Source organism: Rhipicephalus microplus, unplaced genomic scaffold (genome assembly GCF_043290135.1).
Source record: "Rhipicephalus microplus isolate Deutch F79 unplaced genomic scaffold, USDA_Rmic scaffold_27, whole genome shotgun sequence".
NCBI lineage: Eukaryota > Metazoa > Arthropoda > Arachnida > Ixodida > Ixodidae > Rhipicephalus > Rhipicephalus microplus.
The window spans coordinates 227,103-253,966 of record NW_027464600.1 but is presented as its reverse complement, the minus strand read 5'-3'; the positions used below and the strand labels follow the sequence as shown (position 1 = coordinate 253,966).

General features: G+C 44.3%; 1 protein-coding gene across 1 annotated transcript in view; it reads right to left on the bottom strand.

Annotated features, from left to right (window-relative positions):
• The window catches only part of LOC142786649 (metabotropic glutamate receptor 5-like), a 55,133-nt gene extending 28,679 nt beyond the window's left edge, over positions 1-26,454 (bottom strand). Inside the window, exons 1-4 of the mRNA XM_075884281.1 lie at positions 26,174-26,454; positions 15,378-15,610; positions 12,569-12,812; positions 2,433-2,607 (exon numbers count right to left, since the gene is read on the bottom strand). Of these exons, the coding sequence (XP_075740396.1) occupies positions 2,433-2,607; positions 12,569-12,812; positions 15,378-15,610; positions 26,174-26,454 (933 nt within the window). The remainder of the gene's footprint in view (positions 1-2,432; positions 2,608-12,568; positions 12,813-15,377; positions 15,611-26,173) is intronic.
• Between the last annotated feature and the right edge of the window lie 410 nt (positions 26,455-26,864).

Here is a 26,864-nt window from a genome sequence, read left to right as displayed (position 1 = left end):
GCTATGAGCGTGGTATGTTGTCATGTTTTTACATGACACGCGTGTCAGGATTATCATGTTTGCACCAGTCATATACTTTCGTCATCCATTGACGTCACGTAACACCAAGTTTGGTATGTGTGGAGCTAGCGAAACGGCCGCGAGCGCATCATGAAGGGCCCAATATACTCCAATGTAGCGTTGACGCGCGAGCACGCTTTGCACAGCGACGTTACGTTAGCAAAACGGGAGTACTGTATGGTCTGACACCAGGCGCGACCAGCGTCCGTCGGTGGGGCTCGACTGCAACCGGTGCGAAATGCGACGTGCGACATTTCGCACCGATGCGTTACCCAGACAACGACGCGTCTCCCTCTTTTCGTGACGGAGGGATGCCAGACGCGCTGAAGCGCGCATGCGTCAAAGCAACGCAGCGTGGTGCGTGCCTGCGATTATATGGCAGGACCGGCGCTTGGTGTCGCAAAGGCGGTGAGCACGCGCGCTGCGTCACGTCGAAATGTATTGGCGCCTTGACAGTGGCATGTAGTCATGTTCTCGCATGACACACATCTCATGAATATGTTTGCACCAGTCCCATAGCTTCGTCATCCATTGATGCCACGTAATACCAAATTCGGCATGTGTGAAGCTAGCTAAAGGGCCGCGTGCGCATCATAAGTGTGTCATGTAGTCATGTTGTTACATGACATGCATCTCATGTTTATCATGTTTGCACCAGTATCATACCTTCGTAATCTACTCACGTCCCGTGATACCAAATTTGGTATAAGTGAAGATAGCGAAACGGCCGCGAGCGCGTCATGAGCTTGGCATGCAGTCATGTTGTTAACTGACACGTTTCTCATGATTTTCATGTTGGTGATCTTTTGCTTGTGTTCACCATGCATTCATGTCATACCATACCAGTTTTGCTACAAGGCATGTCAACGAAACCACTGCAAGAGCTGCAGGACCATGAAATGTGAATCATGACGTTTATGACATTCATGTCATGATTTTCATGTTATGACTACTCAAATATGTTTTTCATACAGTCATGTTATGACTACTCAAATATGTTTTTCATACAGTCATGTTATGACTACTCAAATATGTTTTTCATACAGTCGTGTTATGCCATACCAAGTTTGGTATCGATACCATTATCGAAACAGCCAGGAGAGCTAAAAGTCGTAGGTGGCTAAGTAGATAGATAGATAGATAGATAGATAGATAGATAGATAGATAGATAGATAGATAGATAGATAGATAGATAGATAGATAGATAGATAGACAGACAGACAGACAGACAGACAGACAGACAGACAGACAGACAGACAGACAGACAGAGACAGACAGACAGACAGACAGACAGACAGACAGACAGACAGACAGACAGATAGATAGATAGGTAGATAGATAGATAGATAGATAGATAGATAGATAGATAGATAGACAGACAGATAGATAGATAGATAGATAGATAGATAGATAGATAGATAGATAGATAGATAGATAGATAGATAGATAGATAGATAGATAGATAGATAGATAGATAGATAGATACGCTCAATGTCACCGAAGTTCGCTAAGAAATACTTCGCATTTAAAAAAACGCCCCCACCATTCCGAAGGGAATCGTGAGGAAATGCGAATGCATTTCTTGCGCCGAGAGAGGGCACTGTTGCCGTCAGACGTCCGCCTTCACCGAGTTCTGCCATCGCCTTGAGAGGGGCCCAGCCAGAAAATTGTCGGGAGTGAGGAGGAGTGAGCAGACGGGAGAGTGGGGCGCCAGCGTTCTCGGTTCTTCGTTGGCGTTTCACAGCAGCGTCTCGAGCACACCTTTTCGAATGTTCTTGAGAGGCGCCCAGCCAGCGAACGGTCGAAAGTGAGAAGCGAGCAGACGGAAGAATGGGGCGCCAGCATTCTCACCTCTGCCTTGGCGTTTCATGGCGGCGTCTTGAGCACACACTTTCAGGAGTTCTTGACAAGCACCCAGTCAGCGAACGGTCGAGTCAGACAAGAGTAGACAGGAGAGTGGGGCGCAGGGAGGAGATAGAGCGAACGGCGAGAGAAGGAGCGGTGAAGCACTGCACTGACCCGTTCTTACACTCTCTCGCTCCAGATGCTCCGGTTGCTAGGGGCGAGGATAAGCGCGCGCGCCCGCAGCTGTTGCTATGAGAGAGGGAATGAAAGCGGAGAGATAACTCCTGCCGGTGCGCGGCCCCCGCCACGTACATTGCCGCCAAATGCCTGACATAGCCCGACTAAGAAATGCTTTCCTATTCAAAAATCTCGTGGCCATAACTCAGTAAACGTATGCAGCAGACTGGGGCACCCTTGTGCCCCCGCCGTGCGCCCACTTACGGTCATAGCGCCAACTGCTAGTGTATAATCTTTAGTGTGCTACTATGAAATTATATGATTTCAGACTTTGTGATTCAGCGGCGTACCTTGACTTTTCCCTTTTCGCAGGGCAGCGAGCAAATGGAGATTGGCGGTGCGGTGCGTTGTGCTCGGTGCCACTGCACGTCTCGGGTCATGGTGAGCTCGCCGTTGACCCACGAACCAACCTGTACATAGTCGTAGTGGTGCTCACCCAGTTGTTGGTAGTTCATCAGGTCATACCTGCATTATCGAACACGAAACATGGATCAGTCAGATACATTATGGGCAGTACCAGCGCACAAACTCACGGGACAAAGAGACACAAGCACACGAAAGTTTCTAAGACTCCAAGCTTTCTCTCTTACTATTTCGTTCAATGAATGACAGTGACGTAGACACAAGGAGAGGTTCTAGATCAAGTTTGTTTGCATTGGCCTATAGTACTACATGATTTTTATGACTCGTAAGAACACACCTCGATTGATCGAGCGAGTGAGTGAGTGAGTGAGTGAGCGAGTGAGTAAGTGAGGGGAAACTTCATTGAATAGGTCCGGCGATTTTGCGCTGGGTGGGCCAACAAGCACGCCGGCCTAGATGACTGCCTCGAAGCGCAAAAATTTTAGGACAACTAGTTCACTAAGTTTCTGGCAACGAAAACTGATGTGATTGAGATCGCCAAGAAAAAAAGGTGTCTTGTGTGAAAAGTAGTACTCATTTCAAACATGACGCGGAGGAAGAACACGAAATATATTAAGTTAACCACGTCATGAAGACAAAGTCTGCCGTGAGGAATGCTTGAGATGCTCTGCTGAGCAGCTGCTGCGTTGGGTAGTCGCTGTGCCATGCGGCAGGCATTTACTATGCGAAGCGAATAGCACAGGACAGTGAAATGCTCGTCGACTTGAAATCAGCACTAAAGTATACAGCTGGCGTCATTTTGCAACGAAAAAGCACAAAAATAGCTGCAATATCTCTCGAAGCACGCACGCGAAACCCACCACCAGCTGTGGCTCTGGCTCCAGGCGAGGCGTCGACGACGGAGGCAGAGAAACTCCAGAGCAGGCGGCCGTTTTGTTTTCCCAGCCTAGCAGAAATCGTTGGCAGTGTGCAGTTCTTTTCCGCGAACCATCTGTTTCGACGGTGCACCGCAGTAAAGAAGCCATGCGAAATATTTCACTAAAGCATAACTGACTCGCACCCGATTCTCCGAACGCGCTTCCACGAAAAGAAATTCGCGACATTCGGTTCATCCGTGCTGTCACCTTCACTTTCGCTTAAAGAAAAAAAAAATGAATCACACGTGGCTCATCCGGGGATGCTTTCCGGCTAACAATAACTGCGAGTTAGAGGGAAAACATCGCTTCCAGCTTGCATGAGTAACAGCGCGTTCGCTAGCGACAAACGATGAAGCTAGTATAGGAGGCAGGGGTACCTTTCAAAAGCGTTAGGTAAGGTTAGTGCAGTTTATAAGGCGTGAAATATCCTTGTACACGCAAACATCTCAAGCGTCTAGAAAAAAAAAACAAAGCGCAACGTCGACTTCCGCATCCACTAGAAATTCATGCGCTGTATAACCAAAGGTAAAGCTTGTCAGGGAATTCTGCAGTTTATTGCACAAGCTAATGAGCCGCACGATAACACTCGCATGAAGAGAGCTTTCTTACGCCATTTTATTAACCCCGCAGCTTCGGGGTATTAGCTATAGGTTTGCAGTGACATTCCTAGAAGGCTTAGGTAACACAATCCTTTCGTGACGGTTGCCGCCACTGGCATGACGCACTTCTTTAAACAGCAAGATAACGCGTGCTGTTTAAATGCTCCCTGATAAACGATAATGCTCCCTGGCGCAGTTTGCTAGTTCGGATAGGCGAGGCAAGGCAACGGATAGGTTGGAGGCTGGAAGTCCAACCTAATAGAGCCTGGTTGAAGGCCCTCCGATGAGAGAATGGGCAATCGGATTGATACGTGGGGTTGAACGTCCCAAAACCACCATATTATTATGAGTGACGCCGTAGTGGAGGGCTCCGGAAATTTCGACCATCCGGGATTCTTTAACGCGCACCCAAATCTGAGCACATGAACTCACGGCATTGTCGCCCCCATCGAGTACAGCCGCCACAGCCGCGATTCGATCCCGCGACCTGCAGGTCAGCAGCCTAGTGCCTTGTATAACCCAAGTGATGTCCTGTGACGTTATAACTTCTCTCGAATCGATCCATGACCGTCTCATAAGCCAACTGATAAGCGGGTGATTTTACGAGGGGGTGTGGCATGTTACGTCTGGACGTAAGAAGCTGTGCAGAAAACGGCGGAATTATTATCGCAAACACGCTCAACGGTACCCAGCACTTCACCGTTACGACAGAAAGGGGGAAAAAGAAAGGCGGAATTAGCACTAAGCCACGTAAGGCTTGAAACAGTGACACTGGAAAAATGTTTAGGTTTTTTGTGTGTATGCCTTGGTTAGGTGATGCAGGTTCTAGGTTTATTCTAGGTTATTGCTAAGTTTTATCTAGATGATGTATAGTTGTTTCTAAGATGATTCTCAGTGCAGAGAGGTTTGAGTTACGCCACACACAGTCACAGACATCACATAGATGTCCAAACTTCAAAGACGTAAACTCGCGTTGAAACCAAGCATTCGCACCTGTCATAGATCTGCGGACACGTCATCGTTATGGTAGCATTTCCATCGCATCGGTGTCTTCGAAGCCACCGTTACCTTTACCGCTCCCTGCTATTCTCTCGTTTGACGCATAGCGCTTCCTATAAATACACTAGAGGGAACTCTGGCACTAGTGTCTATGGGAGCTGCAAGGCATGGCGCTTCAGTGAGCATGGGAATGATGGGTAGTTCACGTATTTGTCTAATTTCCGTACTTTGGGCTACGGTTGGCATTGCGTGGCTTGAAGCTGCTTCGTCACGAAACAAAAATCTGCGAATGCTCAGCAGTCGCACTTCGCTGCCTTGATCTTTTAGGCTCACCAAGTCCAATCGGGTCGCGAAGGTCATAACGGTTTGTTCGTTTATTCGAAAAGAAATGAACACACTGAAATATACGAAGCCACAACTGCATTTGAAGCCCGCAAGCACGAAGACTAGGTAAAAATTTGTACATACCCCTCCTTCCTATGGTCGCTGAAAAATCGCAGCGCCAGAGCTCCCTTTAGTTATTTTTAGAAGACTCTATAGCTTGACTTACAGTAGTTTTCGGATCATCGCAGCTTCGCAGTCATTTGTCGGGCCAAAAGTTGCCTACGTTATTTATAGTGGACCAGTGGTTACCAATCTGTCACTGGATTTACCTTATTTCTGAGACACCTACACCTATCGTGATGATCATAGTTTTCTTGTAGGCCATTCAAGGGGACATACATGTTAAGACGACGATAGTTTACTGCGATCAACTCCTAACGAAAGATTTGAAATAAACAGCTCAGACGGTGAAACTGAGTGCGTCGAATTTCGTGTCGCGAACAGCTAGCAAAGTTTGCCCTGTGTTCTGTACTGCTTTCTGAATAGTGGTTCTCATATACCTCGAAGAACTTCCAGGAGTCGCAGCGTCGTCGTCACCTATGACAATGAACGAAAACGCAGGTGCTGCACGAACAAGCGGGATGACGGAAGCATCATCTAGCAGACTACACGTGTTCCTGTTAAAGCCGGTATACACTCATAACTCCTGTATGCCGCTTAATCGAGTATGGCGTTGATTCAGCAACCCACCTGTTTCAGTGACCAGTTACATATGGTCCCCGCGCAAGTGATTTCCGATAGTGGCAGCGTCCTTACGACGAGAAAGTTGTCAAAAACGTCGTCGCTCTCAAGTTTTAGTGTAATATAAAGAACATCTCAGGTGGTCAAAATCGATCTGAATCCATTCATCCCGGCGTATTCGACAGCGCTGATATGTAAGTCGTTAGGCCACCCCAACATTCTTTGACTGAGTCATCACCTTTGATTAGGTGTCTACGCGCGGCAAATCCTTTATTTTAACCGAGGCCATTAGAGACGACGACGACGATAGTGTATACGACAGTAGCATACGACATGGCAGCTCAGTTTCATAAATTGCCAAAAGTGAACACTGCACGTGAACGGAAAGACCGAAGAGCTGTATACAGTTACGTCGCTTGGTGTCACGCCGGCAAATCCATGCACCGCATAGCGATCTATAGCAAAGGGGTAGAAATGGTTCGTGAGGCTGAGGAACTGCTATATGCGTGGGCAATGTGGCTTTGAAAAGGGAAAAATGAAGAAGTGCGGCAAACTTGCTGAAATGCTCTAACAGGACATCGACTATACCATTGCGCTTGCCCGCGGGAAATGCGAGCGCAAACGTTTAGCCACATTACGATTAGTGCGTTTACCAACACTCGCCAATGATCATTCATTGCGAAATAGTTCTGGGCCACTCTGGTTAGTTGTTCAATGTGGTTCTATAACTTTCCTAGTTATCAAATTTGTTTAATTCAACGTAAATTTTTCTGTAGTACTCCCTTCATGTTGCACGATTTGTAACAACAGTATGTAAGAACAGTAATAGGTCATCGGTCGGCCGGTCGGTCGATCGATCGGTTAGTGCTCCTGACGCAATGACATATTACTGTTGTTACATACGTGCAATAGCGACATATACACCGCTAATACAAAGTGTTGATCAAAGTACGAAAATCGTGCCACATCAAGGAAGCACTACAAAAAGTAAACGTTGAAATAAAATGAATTCGATGACTAGGAAAGTTATGTAATCATACTGAACAACTACCCAGAGGGGCCCAGAACTATTCCGCAATGAATGATGATTGACGAGTGTTGGCGAACGCATTAAACATGATGCGGCTAAATGTTTGCGCTCGCATTTCCCGCGGGTAAGCGTAGTCGTATAGTCGATGTCCTCTTGGCGCGTTTCAGCACCAGTACTCGTGGCGCTCGGCAAGGGGCGAGGCTTGTATTGCACAGTGATCGTGTGCCTTCAAAAAGACGCCTTCTGAGCAAAATTAGAAATTAAAAGAGAGCAGAAAGGGAGTGGATACATTCACAGGAGTTTTGTGAGAGTGCGGATGCGAAACATAATTTCTTTGATCCCCGCTTTCGAGTCACAATCATTTTTGCCGCAAGCACTCGAAGCTGCCGAAAAACAGAGAAGCGGAAATCGTTATCAAGATGCCATCGAGAAACTTTTCTTTTTAGCTAATTGTGAGGTGTAGAGGTGTTGTTGCCATGTGCAGTTTTCTTGTGTTTGAATAACATCAACTTATCGTTTCGCGTTTCCTTATCGCAAAAGAAGTAAACATGCCGACAGTTAGACTTACAATAGCAGTCCTCATAATTCCTCTATACCTGCAGCAAACGCGCTAAACTCGTCAACGTAGCTTGAACAAAATAAGATCAAAGTAAACACTCGCTTCGTCTAAGCCATGGCAATCCTTCTTCAAAACATATGATATGATGATGATGATGATGATGATGATGATGATAACGACGACGACCTTGTATTGATGGCGCTCACTAACAAAGGAGGATGGGTCAAGGACCAGGCGGCAGGACGCCTTAAACTCGAGGTCTGTGACGCTAAACCAAACTGGGAATTGGTCCCAACTATATTAAACCTTGTTTCTAATCTTATTTTTCTTTTTGTCTGTGCGAGCGCGAGCCCTATCTTCACTCAAATACTGCAATACCAGTTATATAACCAATCTATCCCTGGCCCACACAAAGAATAAAGGAGGTAATGAGGGGAACGATAATTGCAATTGCTGCGAAGAGGTACATTTGCTGACGCCATCTGGAAAACAGAATAGATGCAACATAGGAAGACGAAAAACATTGGCCCCGTATCTGAATGTTTCTCTGCAAATGTCATCGAAAAATGATGATCTTGCGTGTGGAGGGAGTGAACAAAACGTTTATTTGATGTTCTGCGCGAGAAAAATTGGTCAATTATATTCTAGAAACGCTGCGTTAGATAGTCTCGATCCATGCAGGGAAGGCGAACGAACGCATCAAGGCACGTTAGACACGAGCGCTATCTGGCAGCTATCTTCGAAAACGAAGGAAGGCCTGCGCGCCCACGGAGAAAGATGCATGAATGTCTCGGATGCGCTAAGGCGTAGAACGCAAATCGACGAGCAGGTGCCACCACAGTGTCGTATTTGCAAAGCGCTGGAAACACTTGACTTTTTGAGCATCTAGTTGCACTGTCAGCGCAGCGTGATTAACGCTACGGACATTAGAATTACTTATGTATGCCTTATCTAGTATGAAGACGCACATATTAAATATTGACGTGTTGTCATGGTGCCTCAGATATGCGCAATAATTGCTTTTTTATTTTAAATCACACAAGTATGAACGCTGAAACTTGAGCAATATTGGTGGGCGCTGTGGATAGGGTTACCCGTTTGAGGTATTGCTTGGTGCCGTTTGGGGTATTGTAACGGTGGACAAGCAAACAAATGAACAGACAGACAGACAGACAGACTATCGTCTTTAAAAGTCACAGGTTTGCCACAAAGGCAATGCAATGAACGCAATAGCAACAAATTTGAAGGTAACGCGCAGAATGACAAGCAGATCGAAACGTGCCCCTCGCGTTTTACGCACAAAATTACGCACGAAACGTACGCGCAGTACAGATGAACGCGAAATAAGCGTCTCAGTTGCTACTTCACCGTGTCTAAAAAGCGTGCCCTTTCCGCAAACGGAGGCTCTGCAACGACTGCAGTGACATTTGAGCACCCCGTAATTACAAAAGAATTGTTCCAATGCAAGCCCAACGCCAGCCAAGACGTATGATCCTCCCCATCGGGAGATAAGGGCGAAAAAAAGATCGTCCACTCCCCTCCTTTCCACGCGCGAAAGTACGCGCGAGAGATGACAGCCACCACGCGCTCATTGCACCATCTTGCTGATAATGCTGAAAACACGATAGTTCCCCCCAAGACGCCCGCCAATAGCGGTAAGGGGTAAATATAAACAGCTTGCCGTTTGAACGTTGAAGGAGGTACACTTTAGTGGCTAGGTGGTTACCGCCTCGCATCCTCGACGTGAAGGTCCCACGTTCGATTCCGCGCGCCGGAATCTTTTTTTCTCTTTTTTTATTTCTTGAGTTTTCATATATATAGATACGTATACATATACAGTGCAGGACGCCCACGCTTACGCCGGCGGTGAAATGCAAAATCCAGCCGAGAGTGTCCATATAATGGCTATAGCAATAACAATCAAAGTGGAATGAAAGAAGTGAACATTTCAGTGAGACGGGAGGGGATTGGTTAAAGTAGCTTGTTTTTCTGCTACGCGTAAGCAATGAAAGCAACGGGCATTGTTTGCTGCGTTTGGCCACGGCGTAACGATTACGAGCTAAATTAAAAGAAGTTGTGGGTTTGGATCGCAAAGATAAAATGGGTACATTTTCGTCCACTTCAATTGCTTTAAATTTAGGCCATAGTCATTACAGTGCAGTTGAACACGACAATAACATCCCGTATGCTTTGCTTGACATAATTGCCAGTTGTATTCATTGATTGTGCCGAACAAATGTGACAAATAAACACAGCCAAAAGCAGCGCATGAAAACGATAACAATGTTGTGTATAGAAACAGGAGGCCATGGCAGTTTTGTGAAGAAAATTTAGATGGCCACAAGTACCCTGCTGGCGTAAAGCAGACGCAATCTCACGCTTCAGTTAAGATGATGTCTCTCACAAAAAATGTGAGCTGTGTACGTAACTTCACGTTCGCTCTCTCTAACGCATCAAGTGTGTCGTTATTTACCTGAACCTGAAGACAAGCGATGCTAAGAGGGGGGGGGGGGGGGGGGACGAGGCATGGCAAACCGGGCGCACACAAGCACCACAATGACATGTGCGAAAAGCGTGAATGAGCGGCACCGATGAGCCACGCCGGGAAAAAAAAAATATTTAGTGGGTGGAGGGAAGCTCGGCTGCGTGTGTTTTCGGGCGTCGTCTCGGTTCGGGAAATGGCGCGTCTGGAAGTAACGACCCGGTGCCGTAATTAGTCACGGATAACGAACAAGTGAAGAATGCGCTTGACACTCGGCAAGGCGGACCGCCATTCCAGCTACCTCTTCGAGAACGTCTTTTTTCTGTGTGTTTCTAGGAAGCCGTAGCTTCAGATTAGCTTACTGATTTGCTCGGTCTACTTAACACTTTTCTGCCAGCGAGATGCGTCTCGTTACGCCACTATCAGCCTCGGCGTAAAAGCTGCACCATCTTGTCTACAGGAACTAAAGGCGCACGTCAGGTCTAGAGCTATTATGGGCTCTCCCGGAACCTGGTACGCGCTGCACCGATAATAGAATAATCTGCACTAGCGTTATCTCATACAGAAGATAACGACCAGTCAATACCTCTCTCAAGGACGGACGCTGCTAGGAGGCTCCGCATTCTTGCTCGCCAACGCTCCATGGCTCTTTGGAATGAGCCTCTCTTTACGCATGCAAGATTACGATCCCTTGATCCAACGTTAAGCATGCAGCTTCCAACAAAAATTCGACGAGGCGACGCTACTGCTCTGTGCAGACTATGGTTGGGAGTCGCGTTTACCCGTGCGTACGCGTTCCGCATAGGTATGGCCGACACCGCCGACTGTGCACATTGCGGAGATGAAGAAACAATTCGACATATCCTGTGTGACTGCCCAAAATACAACCTGGAAAGACAACACCTTTCTAATAAACTAAACAGGTTAGATGACCAGCCGCTGTCAGAAGAAAGCATACTGCGCCATCGTCATGACTCATCGTCACAGAAGAAAGCCGTGCAAGCGCTACTGGGCTTCTTACGAACTACTCGCCTGTCGAAACGCCTCTGAGTGGACTGATTTTGTGTGTGCGTGTGTGTCGGTATTTTTCTCTAATTTATTTTTGACTCTCCCTTTCTCTTTCAACCTCCTTATCCCCAACCCCAGTGTAGGGTAGCATACCGCATACTAGCATCTGGTTAACCTCCCTGTCTTCCTTTTTTCTCCTTTCTCTCTCTCTCTCTATCTCTCTCTCGTTCTGTCCCTCCTCCCCACTGCTTTTTGAGCCAGAAGATTCGATTGGTATGTGGGGTTTAACGTCCCAAAACCATCATGTGATCATGAGAGACGCTGTAGTGCACAGCCCTGGAAACTTCGACCACCTGGGGCTGTTGAACGTTTACCCGAATCTAAGCACACCGGCCTACAGCAGTTTCGCCTCCATAGAAAATGTAGCCACCGAAGCCGGGATTCGATCCCGCGACCCTCGCGTCAGCAGCCGAGTACCTCAGACCACCACGGTGGGGTTTCTGTGCCAGAAGGGCGACCTTAGTGTGTGGAGGAAAATCTCGGCTGTGGTGGTCGTATTTTGACAGGGGCGAAATGGTAGAGGACCGTGTGTTACGTGATTTCATACCGGATGGCCGATATTTCAGGAGCCCTTCATTACAGCATGCCTTATTTACATTCCTATCGTAGATTCGACATGCAAACCCTTACGCTTGCCGCCCCCCTTTTCTCTATGCACTGGTAGGGTGGCGAATGAGAGCTTAGTTTATCTCCCTGCCTCTCATTATCTTTTTTTAACTCCCTTTCCGTCTCTCTCTCTCTCTCTCTCTCTCTCTCTCTCTCTCTGGCGATAAACATGTATGTATAGATATGTGCGTACCCACGACGTCAAATCTGGGGTTACAAGTTTTTCTTTCCTTCCACGCCCTGAACCACTGACCGTGCAGGGACGTCAGGCCGCAGCATGTTAATTTCGTTCATTCATGACCTTATTCGGCAAGCGAACTGTATGTAACATAAACTGAGATAACGTGCGGCGTATCAGTTGGCTGTATATTGCACTGCTTCGACGAAAATCAGCTAAATGTGGCAGAATATGATGGAAAACCTGACAGTGACGCCACCATCGTTTTGACAGCAAGAGCTCAACAGCACGAAAACTGTTTCGCTTTCTCGAGCAGCCATGCGCCCTTTTCGCCGAGTTATGACCGAACGGATCCCTTACACCAGAGCTGAGACATGCCAGAGTGGAGTCACGCCAGAGTGGCATTAGCTGCTATCATTACCTCTTTTAACATTTCAATCAGTTCCTATGACATTCATTGCTTTGCCGTAGCGGCCAAACAAAGCTTTTTTTTTTCTTTTACAGCCTGCGTGGAATATTTCTAAGAGGCGATTGATATGACACTTCAAGGATTCGCTCACCGTCCTGGGGGGTCTCCGTTCTCGTGGAAGAAAACCGTCTCGTTGTTCCACGCGAAGGTGGCGTTCATCAGGTACTGCAAGAAGACGGAGCCGTTGACGGGCACCATGGCGGGGCACACGCCAGACGTGTTGGGACAGAGGTCGCGTTGCATGTTGTGTAGGCCATACGCCATGGTGTATATGGACTTTTTCACAAACTCCACTTTGGTGTCCTGCTTGTGGCCCTCTCTTAGGTCTTCCTTGCCTAGACACGAACAGAGGATTACGATGAGAGTTGAGCCACAACATAACATTTGATTAACTTGTAAGCGATAACGAAAATGTATCCTCCACGTGTGCTACCTCTGTTGTCCCGGTGTTGTTTCCGTCCAAAGCAAGAGTTGTAAAGTAGAAAATAACGTTACAAGTTCGTGCGATGCCTACTTTTTACATATGACAAGTAAACCATGTTTATTCACGTAATGCTGTTGGCTGCTGTATTTGCTGAGTTGACACCAACCAAGTGGACTAATGTTGATTTGCTTTGGCTATAAAAGCAAGTGAAGATAAATAGTGATAATTTGGAATAGCTATGAAGCATTCCAATGGCATTCACCATTAAATCAGCGCTGTCTTTTTTACTGTTAAGAAATAACAAAATGTTGTGTAGTATGTTCCACCACATAGAGAGAGCACCTACACTAGCTTCTATCATTTAAAAAAAAACAAATTGAGGATTGCGGTTGCAGCGGGCATTCAGAAGCAATAAGAACTTCCGAGCTGCGTGAATATTGTTTCAGGAATAGACATCTGAGATGCATCTTGTCTTCAAAGTGAATGTAGTAAGGCAGGTGAACAGTGTCGTCCGGTAAATGCTATAGAATTTCCCGTACGTCTTCGAGTTAGAATGAATGTGACCTTTATCAGCCGCTTAGCCGCTTTCGGTGGTGAGGCGGGGAATGGTCAAGGATGGTGAGCAATTTCATGTCAAACATTCAACAGTCCAGAGTCCAAAGTTCTTAAATTACTCTAAAGAAGCCACTTCGACTGCAGTATATTGCATGAGATTTCTATCGTGATCGGAAGATATTTAATTCTAAAGGTCAGGTGAACTTACTGCGATTGTTATGTGTGGTGTGTATGCATAGTTGCCCATAACTTTGTAACAAACATTAAGGCAACTTCCCTCTAGTGACGCCAAGTCTGAATGAAGGGCAGAGCTGGGCAGCCTTGTTTGTTTCTCTCCTCTTTTCTTTTCCTTCTGCCTCACTTTTTAGATGCGAAGCATATCTTGTTCGGGCATATGTACCATGGCGTCGGCGGTGTCCATGCTCACTCTACCCTTGCGCAACTCTCCTCCTTAACTCCCTGCAACATCTGCGCGTCACTCTCTCCACTTCTCTTCTACCCCCTGCTTGCGTTCGCTCCCCTTCTCTCTCCTCAGGGCATCCCTTCAATATATATATATATATATATATATATATATATATATATATATATATATATATATATATATATATATATATATATATATATATATATATATATATATAGGCAGGCATGGTGGTTGAGTGGCCGTAGCGTTGCATATAGTCTAGTAGCGGGCATTGCAGCGGGCATTCAGAAGCAATAAGAACTTCCGAGCTGCGTGAATATTGTTTCAGGAATAGACATCTGAGATGCATCTTGTCTTCAAAGTGAATGTAGTAAGGCAGGTGAACAGTGTCGTCCAGTAAATGCTATAGAATTTCCCGTACGTCTTCGAGTTAGAATGAATGTGACCTTTATCAGCCGCTTAGCCGCTTTCGGTGGTGAGGCGGGGAATGGTCAATGATGGTGAGCAATTGCTCACGGAGGATCTACTAGACTATATATATATATATATATATATATATAGATATATATATATATATATATATATATATATATATATATATATATATATATATATATATATATATATATATATATATATGAGATCTAACAGACAATAATGTCAAGTAATATATAAGGGAAGTTATCAGAACCAATGTAATATAAAAAAGAAGAAAAAAATGTGGGTGAAAAAATAACTTGCCGTGAGCAGGAATTGGCAAGTTATTTTTTCACCCACTTTTCTTTTTTATCATTTACATTACATTAATTCTAATAACATCCCTTATACATTCCTGGGCTTTCTTGCCTGTTAGATCTCATTATTATTGTGTCAAAACACGGAAAAACGAGCCCTTGGGTATACGCTTCTTTCTCTTATTCATTAAAGAGGGTCTCGTACTGGCAGACTTGGTGCCGTTAGGTTGTATACGAGGGACTATTGGTCAGCTGCCCGCTCGTAATATATTCACGTGCTACACGACGCCACACAGGCTTATAAAAGGGTGTTCCACACTCGCCGCTATGGGTACAGATGGCGCTGACTGACACTCCCACGTTTAAATTAACATATAAACCCAATAAAGTGGCTGGGGGGATGGCCGCCATGATAGCTCAGTGGGTAGGGCATCGAATACCTTATCCGAAGGTCGTAGGTTTAATTTATGCTCACGGCAAGTTATTTTTTATCCACTTTTCTTTCTTTTTATTTACATTACATTGGTTCTAATAAGTTCCCCTATACATTCATTGGCATTATTGTCTGTTAGATCTCACTATTATTGTGTCAAAACACGGAAAAACGAGCCCTTAAATATACACTTCTTTCCCAAGAATATATATATATATATATATATATATATATATATATATATATATATATATATATATATATATATATATATATATATATATATATATATATATAAAATGTCCGTCATGTCCCTCTATTGCTCACCCGTGCACGTTCGATTGTAGCGTGCCGAGCCCGGACCGACACCCAGTGAGCAGTTGAACCGCACTTCCCAGAACTCCTTGAACCAAGGGTTCCGCGTGTTGGTGAAAGGGTTCAGGCCGAAATAGTAGTGATCGAAGGCGTGGTCGTAGTTGGCGTGAAAGCGGATCGACAGGCTCCCGACGGACGCCTTCTCCTGGTTCTTTACCACGTCCTGGCGGTCGGACCAGCCGTCGCTGCAGAAGGACAATAATGGAGCAGAGAAAGCAAATAAGCAGGTAATGTGGGAAATAGTTCTAGTTCTGGAACATACTCATGATGGTCAACGCAACAAAGGGACACAAAAAACTATGAAGTACACGCCACAAGCGTGTACTTGTGCACTTCTCTACACGCCACAAGCATGTACACAAGCGTGTGCCTGGGACTGTGTTTTCTTTTTTTCGTGCGCTGACTGTCATGGGAAATCAACACGAGTCAGATGACGTTCAACGGACCATCAAAAGGGCAGCAGCGCCAAGGTAAAGCAAACTTATAAAGGCGTATACACCTCACCAAAAGCGAAATGTGAACGTCGGGGGCGTCGGCGCCAACACGAGTGATGCAAGAAACAGCCATGTGGTAACGTCACCCTATAACGTTATCACCACGTCACAAGTCGTCAAATTTTGTGACGTAATCATGCCGTCACCTGAAGAGCGAACATCTTATCACATGAATACACGACATAGTCACTTGTGCAAACGAGAAGCGATGTATGGGGCACTACAAAACTAGACGAGGCGAAAAAAGGTTCCAATCCGTCCGATATGAGACGCAGTGCGAATTGAGCTACCTTTGGGTAAAGAAAACTTTCCGAACGTGGGAGGGGAGTACAGGTGTTTCAATACAATCAACGACGAAGAATAAGAATTTGTGTTTTGCCAACGAGTTGACTTGGAAAAATGCATAACAGAACGTGTGATAATTTAGCAACCGTGGATCTCTTTATCTAGCATAAAATGTCTTGAAGGCATTCATATTCAGCTTTACGGTAATACAAACAAATGATCAACACACAAAACCGGTGTGTATTGTTCGCGTATCACACACAACCAAAAAACTTCTTGCTATGTGCGCGTTGTAGAAGGCTGTCACAGTCAAAATATGGCAACTTTCTTTACGCCTCTCTTTATCTTTCTTGAAGTGCAATGATATCAACTACGTCATCATGTTCTGCCTTTCGCACGTTATTTATCACTCTTTCCGTCGCTGGCTTGCTTAATATAACGCCATGATATAAAAAAGCCTTATCTAATTTTATTCCTACATATCTAAAGATGTCATCTGGTTGATCCGTTAGCGAAACGTAAAAGAAGGAAAGCATCTAGCCATTCATGCATCTGCAAGGTCTCGAAATCTCCAAAAGCAAAGCATCGTCACACATAATTCGCGAGACGGCACATACTAAATCAAGCGCGTAGACGCATTAAGGTAACTAAATAACTACCTGACTGGAAAGGATGAACGCTCGGATAGTCCGTAAATCAAAAGGACGGGAGAATGGCCTTCCATTCCGGTCATAACTTATGAGCAGCCGACACGTGTGCAGGAGTCGTTCCACTGTCGTGAATTCTTTATAGAGAAAGACTGCCCTTCCAACCTTGTGCGTTGACTTGCTTTTTTTTTTGTTGACCATCGCTTCAGCGAACATTCCGAGCTGTCCAGTAATGTGACCATCACGCACCCTCGAGGCACATTTCTTGTGCACAGCTGTGGCCAGCGGCGACAGCACGCAGGGTATCTAAACTGCAACTTTACTGTTCATCGCTACAGCTACCGTGCATGAAGATTCGAAGCACGCAAGGGGAAACACCTGTAGCATGGCGCGGTTACGGAGCAGAGAGGAGTGAGAAACGATGAGCACGTGACCGAACATGACGCAGATCTTCGCTGCACAACACAGATGATGATGAATGAATAAGATTTGAGGTTGTGAGGGACCAAGAATATTACCACCATTACTACGCTGTACTGCTATATAGTCATATATATTATAGTAATTTGACACCTTATGACTTCGTTTTACATGCGCTTGCAAAATAATTGAATGACAAACGCAAAGATGATCGCAATGTGGATGAAGAAACTAACAGAGACCTCAAGGAAACAAACTAAAGAAAGAATGTAATGTAGGGTAGAGTTCGTTGTTGTCGGTGTTGGCAGCTAGGAAAAAATTGGGAGGGGGTTGTAGGTGGGCATCGAAGAAAGGGTGTAAGTAATATCGTGTCAGCAAGGGAAGTTCGTGAGACTCAGTGAACTCAGACGAGGAGGAGTTCCCGGAAATATCGTCCTATATGGCACATATTGAAAATATTCTACTACTCTGCACGCACGCACGCACACACACACACACACGCACACTCACTCTCTCTCTCTCTTTTGTTCTCTCTCTCTCACCCTTATCTCATCTTTTCGACCGAACAAACATGCTCCGAGGGCACATGCGAAGCTTGGTCAGGAGGACTCGTGGACGGCTGCACTCCCGGAAACCGACGAGGCTACACAGTAAGGCTGGCTATCGATTTATTTGCGTTTCGTTGGTTTGTGTGTACGGACGCTGACGTCTCAGCGCCGAAGAAGAATTCAGTCGCGAAGTCTGTCCATAGGAATGCGAGAGATCGAGGCTTTTCAATTTAAAGAAAGAATCGAAGATCACACGTCACAGACGCACGAAGCATGTGTCAGGGAGAATGTAATGAAAAAGAAATGGAAGCAAAAATATATCAGAAAATAGACGAGATCTTTTCTGCAGCAGTAGGTTTAGGTAAATTGAACCTATACTCTATAATTTATAGCCATGTTTCTTGGCAAAAAGAGATGCAAACGTCAACTCCCTGTCTCTATCTCCTCCTCCATCCCAGGCTCTGGAAAGTCAGCATGTTTCGATAAATTTCCTGAGTGGAATATATATGTATGTATATATATATATATAAATATATATATATATATATATATATATATATATATATATATATATATATATATATATATATATATATAAATATATATATATATATATATATATATATATATATATATATATATATATATATATATATATATCCCTAGGGAGCGTATTCTATACCAGCTCCATATATATTGCGCTTTTCTCTTTCCTTGTTTTTTTTTTCTTTCTTTCTTCTTTCATGTTGCCAGATGCCTTGCTTCGGAGGCATGCATTGTTCATTGAGGAGCCGAGAGTTTCTTCAGTTTCAAAAAAGATCGCTTCAAAACACGACACACGCTTTACGACTAGTGAGAACGCGTAGTAATGACGTGCAATTCTTGTTAACTTTTTTTTTCCCGAAGATAAGCCCAGCTGCTTTCCACAAGCGTAAATCACAGCGTCTTCTTATCTGCTTTGTAACTTGCCATCCTATGGGTTGCGTTTTCTGACTCGGGGACTGGGGAAGGGGGGATCATTAACGCGACAGTTGGTACCAGCTTACCGGTAACTGCTTTTGCGCAACGGTAGAAAACGATAGCTGTGGAAGCCGTAAAAGGCTCTCCAAAAAACGTTTCTATTTTGCGATTTGTTTACGCTGAGACAGATGGTGGCGCACCTTAAAGCACAACGACTTTCAAAACTCCAGTTTGGCCACCCATCCGTATTCGTCCGAAAGATTCATTACTGGAAGGTCAGAGTGGATCATTATCAATGCTTTCATCACGAACAGCTCAAACTGGGAAAACTTTAAAGGGCATGACGGGATGCAACACATCCTCTATGACTGGCCTTGCCTTAGTTGCGAAAGTAGCAGACTCTGACATCAGCTTTGGCAACGCAGCAAGGTGGGCATTGTGGTGCTAGCTATATTCTTGGCCCCGCACAAGCCTCACAACACGAAAAACAATTACAGGGCTGTTTTAAGGAAGTTGCGGGGCGTTCAGACTAGACACGATGCTTTAGAGAGGCTACTGGTTTATATAACTGCAGCATGTACTAGGACAATGCGTATAAAAATGAATCACAACATGCCTCCTACAATGCCTGCCCGCCCGCCATAATACGACACTGATGTGCCCCCGCAGACGAAAAGTCGAGCAGGCGCCGAAGGCGACAGAATAGCGCTTGCCTGTTTCTAAGTGTTTATCCTGGTTCTCTTTTTATATCTCCCACTCTAATACATGTTGCAGTTATGGGATAACAACTCGCCTGATCAGCAAATCCGATATGCATCTTGATGACATCCGGTTTTGTTCACCGATGTACCTTAATTACATCGGTGGTTAAAAAGAGCTTTAAAAAAATAGCCCACTGATTTTCTACACTTTCTTTCACTTATTTGGCAAAATACATTCAAATAAATGTTCTTTTGAGCTACTTGGAAAACTGTGAGAGATTTTCTTGAACTGTACGCACGTTCCTTTTATCTGGAAAACTAAAGAGAGATATTTCTTGCCCTAAACAGTATCTGAAAACGTGCTTTCAGTTTCGACTTAGGAGCTGGTAAATGAGGTGACCGGTAGTTTTCTTGGGTCGCTGGTGCCCACTGAGGCATGTTCCCTCCATGCAGGTGTCCTCCCGCTTCGGGTTGATCACGTCATTGTCGTGCGCTCTGTGGCCCGTAAGTTCCAGACTCACGCTAGTCTTTGCTTTCTATTTGTCTTGGCGCTTCGGTAGCAATGTATTCCAATACCGGTACTCTGCCATACAGGGTGTACTAAATAGAAGCAACGAATTTTCCTGGTCCAAAAAGCCTAGCACTTACATTTACAGAGAAGAAATTGGCGCAGCTTGCACTAAATCTCGCAAGGCTGGGTAACAGGAGAGCTGGTGAGCACGTAGCTGGTCTTGGCTTGCCTAGGCTTATACCCTCCACCCTGTCCCTTTCCCATGCCTTGGTATACTAAGCTACACATGGCCAGACTTGCTCTGTTTGTCTTTTTATATCTGTTTTGTGTCTGTGTCTTTTCGTCTATTCCTCTCGATTTCGATATCCTTCTCTGCCTTTATTCTTTTCTTTCTTTCCTTTCTCTCGGTCTTTTAAATGCGAAGCGTTTCTAAGTGAACTTCGGCGACTTTGAGCGTATCTATCTAGCCGTTTACGTTTGGGTGCTCTCGTGGTCCCCCCTTAACTTGGCGTGAAATAAATTCAGCATGGAAGGGTAAGTTGGTTTGACGAATATGACGCGCTGGTCAAGACATGAATAATGTCACAATCCCGTCGCGTACGTCATCAAACACTTCCCGCTAGACAGTGGCACATACCCACGAGTGGGTATGTGCCACTGGTATGCGGACATGTGCCACAGGCCATTGACACTTAGTATCTACCCAGGAACAACAAGAACATGGTTAATCTCTCCGCTGTTCTTCTCCTCCTATTTTCCTTCCTACACGGGCAATTTTAACGCGCGAGCGGAAGGAAATACGCGACATCGGTAGCGTTGACCCGAGGCATGCAAAGAATAAATGTCAGGGTCCCAGCTCGAATTGAACCGAAGCATTCTGCGTTGCAATGAAGCATTTTACCACAAAGCTATGCCAGGTCTCGAAACTAGTTTTCAAAGAGGTGCTAATCTTCGTGAAATGTCAATATTGGTTGCCTGCCCAATTTTACAAACGAAACATATGTACTCCTTTGATACAGCCGTCACGTACGCCCATTCGGCAGCAGTGGCGACGTTCTAGGCACAAGCTGAACAATTTCTTCTGCGTTTTGCAGTTTCGCCGTGCACCTGGGAGCAACTGAGACCACTGCGCATCATCACACACGTGCCATTATTATCGACTGCCCCACAGAAGCAAGCACAATGTGCAGAACACCAGGAGGCGACTGATTCCAGGTCCGTGTGATCTCCGGGACCACGTGACCATCTGCATATATATAAAGACTGCCCCTTCACCGAGGATTGCATTCGGCAGCAGTGGCGACGTTCTAGGCACAAGCTGAACAATTTTTTCTGCGTTTTGCAGGTTAGTGGCGCTCTTCTCAGAGCATAAAATTGGTTCTAGTCTTGAATAGCTGCCACTGCTGCCCGGTGTTTTGTATATGTGATTGTTTTATGTGATTTTCTTCGTGTTGTCGGTAGTAACTAACATGAACAAGGAAGTTTCGAGACTGATCCATGATTTCAAAGATGAAATCAAAAATGAGTGGAAGCAAATGAAAGAAGCGCTAGAGCGAGGCTTCCGATCAGAAGAAAGAAATCTGCGCACTGAAATTGATGAAATGAAGAAGAGCATGGATTTCTTCAGCAAGACCCTAGATAACACCAATGAAAAACTAGTGGCAACTTTAAAGGAAAATAATGCGCTCAAGAAAAAAAACGTTGTGCTACAGCACAAAGTTTTTTCTTTGGAAAAGAAACTGGCGCACTGCCAATCAAGCCTCTTGCAGTCTGAGCAGTACTCGCGAAATCGGAATTGGGAAATTAAATGAATAGCCGAAAAACCAAATGAGAACCTTGTTGAAGTACTCCAAAAAATTGGAGAGGAAGTTGGCGAGACTATAACCCCTGAGGACATTGACGTTTGCCACAGGGTTCGAACAAAGCAGGTTGGTCAAACCAATATAATTGTTCAGTTTCAGCGGAGAGAAAAACGCGATCAACGGCATGCTTCAGAAGTCGCGCAAGAAAAGACTAACAAATGCCTCTTTCGGCCTACCTGCTGAATCTCCTGTGTTCGTAAATAATCATCTTCGCCCTGAAGTGAAGAAAATGCTCGGAATGGCAATAGCGCGCAAACGAGAACACAGCTGGAAATTTCTGTGAACGAAAAATGGCACTATTCATGCGCGCCGCACGGAGACTTCGCCTGTTGTCCGCATAATGCGTGAAAGCGATTTGAACGAGATAACGAACACATAAATCACAGACACTACAATATATTCATGCCCAGAATAGAGATGGAGCCTTCAGGCTATGTGTGTCCAGGCGACATCATTACGAAGCACAACATTACTAACAAAGACAAACTGCTAAAAATTGTGCATCTAAATCCAAGGTCGCTGTTGAACAAAACGGATGAGGTCACTGTGCTAATCGAATCATGTAACCTCAATTTTGAAGTTTTGATGTTTACGGAAACCTGGTATAATGATGACTCGGAGTACTGTGCACTTCAAGGATACGAACATTTCAATGTAAATCACAAGGAGGGCCGAGGTGGCGGCGTTGCGATTTTAACTTCTTTAAATGGTTATGATATTCTTCGAGAATATAGCGTCGCTACCGAAGATAACGAAGTTCTATGCATTAAAAAAGAAAAAACAGTATTTGGGGTCTTATATCGACCCCCTAATGCCCGCCCCTCTGCCTTCTTTCAGTTTTAGACAATCTGCTGTTATTTGTAAATGAATGGCTACCTACTTACACTTGGTCGGGACTTTAATATCAACATGACGACAAGTACAGCAGCTACTGCACAGTTTTTGTAAATCCTGGAGTGCAATGACTTCTACAGTGTAATCAAAGCACCAACACGTGTAACCGCTTCGACGTCATCGTTACTAGACACTTTCATAATAAACTCGACTATCGATAATTCAAAATCTGGAATCTTAAGCCATGACATCAGTGATCACATGCCCATATATCTTTTTCTCGAACGAAAGACGCCAACTAAAAGCACGTTTACTAGTAATACAACGTACCGCAAGATATCGGCTCAGTCACTTGATAAATTCCGAGAAGCTGTGCGCGAAACAGATTGGACTGGCATATTTTCCATTAGGGATGCCGATGAGTCATATGACAAGTTTATGAACAAACTGAAAATGCTTTACTTTAAATCATTTCCAATTCAGCGCTACCGAAATCAAAAGCCATCGCGCAAGCCCTGGATTTCGAAAGAATTCATAAGATTAATCAACAAAAAAATAAACTTTACAAGTGTTTTGTCGAGTCAAAGGACTTGTCAAAGTGGAAAGAATATAAACAACTTCAAAATAAATTGGACAAAGAAAAAGAAAAGGCAAAAAATGACTACTACACGCGTATATTTAATAATGATTGTATGCGCCAAAATAACAATGTATGGGAAAAATAAGCGATACACTAAATCGCAGGCCAGCCACTACATGAATAGATACACTGAATATCGATGGTATTTCTATAGGCGGCACAGAACTTGCGGACCTATTCAATGATTTCTTTGTGAAAGTGAGATGTGTAGATCACGGCATTCAGCCCACACTGCATCAAACCTCGTTAAGGGAGTTTATATTTCTAAAGCCTACTAACACTTCTGAGGTGATTGCAACATTTTCATGTCTGAAAAATAGCCGCAGTAAAGATATGGACGATTTAGAAATCAGACCAATTAAGTATGCCACAGACCTTCTCGCTCCTGTTATAACGCACATTTTTAACGCATCCTTGTCGACTGGAGTTTTCCCTGGCAATATGCAAGTAGCCCGAGTAATAGTTTTACATAAAGGGGGTGATAAAAACAATAATGGCAACTATAGACCAATTTCTATTCTTCCTATATTATCGAAGGGCCTCGAAAATATTATCAACGTCCGTATTGATAATTTTTCGCAGAAACATACCTTGCTAACCAAGTTTCAGCACAATTTTCGAAAAAGACGGTCTACGGAAAGTGTATTAAATATACAAAAGGATCTTATTCTTCAAGGACATTGAAAAAAAGCTTCTAACATTAGGGTTATACTTAGACTTTAGCAAAGCATTTAATAGAGTCAACCACCAACTGTTGCTTACGAAACTAGAAAGATATGGCTTCCGAGGAATAACACTTGAACTTATCCGATCTTATTTAAAAAGTCGACATCAATTTGTTGAAATTAATGAAAATAGGTCACAAACGAAACCTCTAACAGCGGGTGTGCCTTAAGGTAGCATCCTTGGCCCGATATTTTTGCTTTATTACAGTAATGACATCGTAGAAATTAGTGATATGTGTAAGGTTGTCGCTTTTGCAGATGACTGCTCAATTTTCTTTACAGGAAAAGACTTTGAAGAAATAATGCCTATAGCTAGCACTGTCTGTAACGAAATTCAACGCTGGTCAAAGGCAAACTACTTGATTCTTAATGAAGCCAAAACAAAATGTGTCATTTTTCATGCCCAAGGAAGTTCTACTACATTACCAGATAACATTGTTCTGGGTCCATATAAGATTACCATTACGTCCTCTGTGAAAACACTCGGAGTTATATTCGCCGAGCATATGTCCTGGAATGCTCATGTTGACAATGTGTGTGCGAAAGTGCGAAAAGTTATTGGTATTTTAAATCGCTATCGAAATACATTGCCCTATAAAATTAAGCGCCTCATTTATCATGCTCTCTTTCACTCACTTATTGCTCACTCAAATGGGGAAACACCACCGCACAAAATAATTAGAGGATGTAAACACTTCAAAAAAGGCAGTTCGAGCTGTTGCGAATGTTTCTTTTTCTGAACATACGGAAGAGCTTTTTCGGCAAATTAAAATAATAAAAGCTGGTGATATTTGGAAGCTGAAAACTCTACAATGCTACAGAGTGCTATGCTAGGAAAGCTAGATTCATTTTTAACCCTCGCTGATCTACAAGAAAACAAAAGTACATATTCATTTCGCCGTCAGGCTCCACGGCAAATTCCTTTTGCTCGTACAAATTATGGAAAACAGCGCCTTTGTCATACACTGCCTTCCCTACTTAACCATTTCAACAGACAGAGTGTTGATGTGTTACCGCTAAACAAAACTAAAATGTTGGACCTGTTGCCGTAACGGCTCATTAAAATAGGATCAGAAAACAAAATCCCACCGGTTGTTGATAGCATGCTGCTGTTATATTAATTTTCTATGTCATAAAAAAAGTGTTTCTCGGTTGTACTTTGTAGTTGCTGTATAGATGTTTTTTAATTTATATATTTCTCTTCCTTCATCGCAATGTTTATTTTATATTCAGTTGAAATGTTATTATTGCTTTAATGCTTTATACTTTGTAACATGCTTTCTTCTATCGTTTTGAAATAAACTTCACCACTGTCTGCCTGGGGGACCGGAGCTTTGTCAAGCCGAAGAACTATCGGCGTTTTCTCCAGTTCTTTCTTTTTCACATTTGTATGAAATGGTGAAACTAGGATTTTGATTTGATTGATTTGACGTCGGGTTAACGTCAATAGTGATTAAATGCCATGCGCTGAAGTTGATTTATGTAGCAGTGTCCAGAGCCAGCATACTCGTGAGCATCAGCGCCTCATGTCAGCTTCTGGTGTTGCTAATACGCATGTCCCAGTTGGCATCGTTGCACAAATGCAAACAACTGGTTATATAAACATCTGCAACTCTTTAGCATATGTCTGTGCGTGCAACATTTGTACATATATTTAACGTCATTTCATGGCGTGTCGTTCAATAAAAAATTCTAACATAGTCGCTTTCTATCTGCATGCTTCGCATAATGTCGATTCCCAAGTACGTGGGATCCGCCGAATTTTTTTTATACTCTTCCTTTCTGTCTTAGTCATGAATATATTATATACGCTTGGTTAATCTAAGCATGCCTTACACGTTTTTGTGCGTACGTGCATATATGCACATGTAAAGCAAAAAAAAAATTCTGGGGTAGGGGGGGTCGTTTGAACGTTCCTACCATTGCCCTCCACCCGCCGAACAAGTGACTCTCTTGAAAAATTGTAACAGCGCAGCAAAACGCCCATTTGTCGCCTTCGTCCGCAATGACGTCTCGGACGAGATTCTAAAATGGTTACTGCCGACATAAGTCCACGGTCGAAGCATGATTCGAGGAGTTATTGTCCGCTGCAGGAGTTATTGCTATCATTATATTGCTCACCTGCCGAAGAAGATGTATTTCCCGGCGACCTTGAGCCTGGCGGTGGCGTTGATAAGCGCTTGCACGGTGAAACCTTCGCAGAAGCAGACCACCACTTTGGCTGTGCCAAACTTGTCGATGCTGCGCACCACCACATTATAGTCCTCATCGTCCGCATCCGTTGGAATGGCGTGCGAGTTGGCCACACAGATGCCGGCGTCCTTGGCACGACTGGTGAACTCGTCGATACCGTTGTAGCCATAGTTGCTTGCGATGGAACAAGGTGCAATGCATAATGTCATGGTCGTGAACTTCGCAAACGAAAAGCGTCAGATACACAAACGTCAGTCCTGTTCTCTCCCTTCCGCTCCTGTAGCATCATTTCCTGCCCTGTCCTATCCTTTTTTTGCCCTGTAATGTACTGCTCTGCAATGTTGCGTCTTCTCCTCTCCTGTTTCGTTTTGAACTGTTCTGTGCTCTTTTGTCTTGTCCTGTACTGTATTGTTGGGTTCTGAAGTGTCCTGTTGGGCTCTGTCTCCCTCTGGTTCATTCTGTCCTGTCCTTTTTTGTTCTGTCCTGTTCTGCCTTCTTTGATTATGTCGTGCCCTGTTCTATCCGGTTTTGTACTGTTATGGTTTGCTTCCTGTGAATAGATTGCGATTTACATTCCTTCCACTTCTCCATATTTGTAAGTACTGCAGTACAAAAAAGA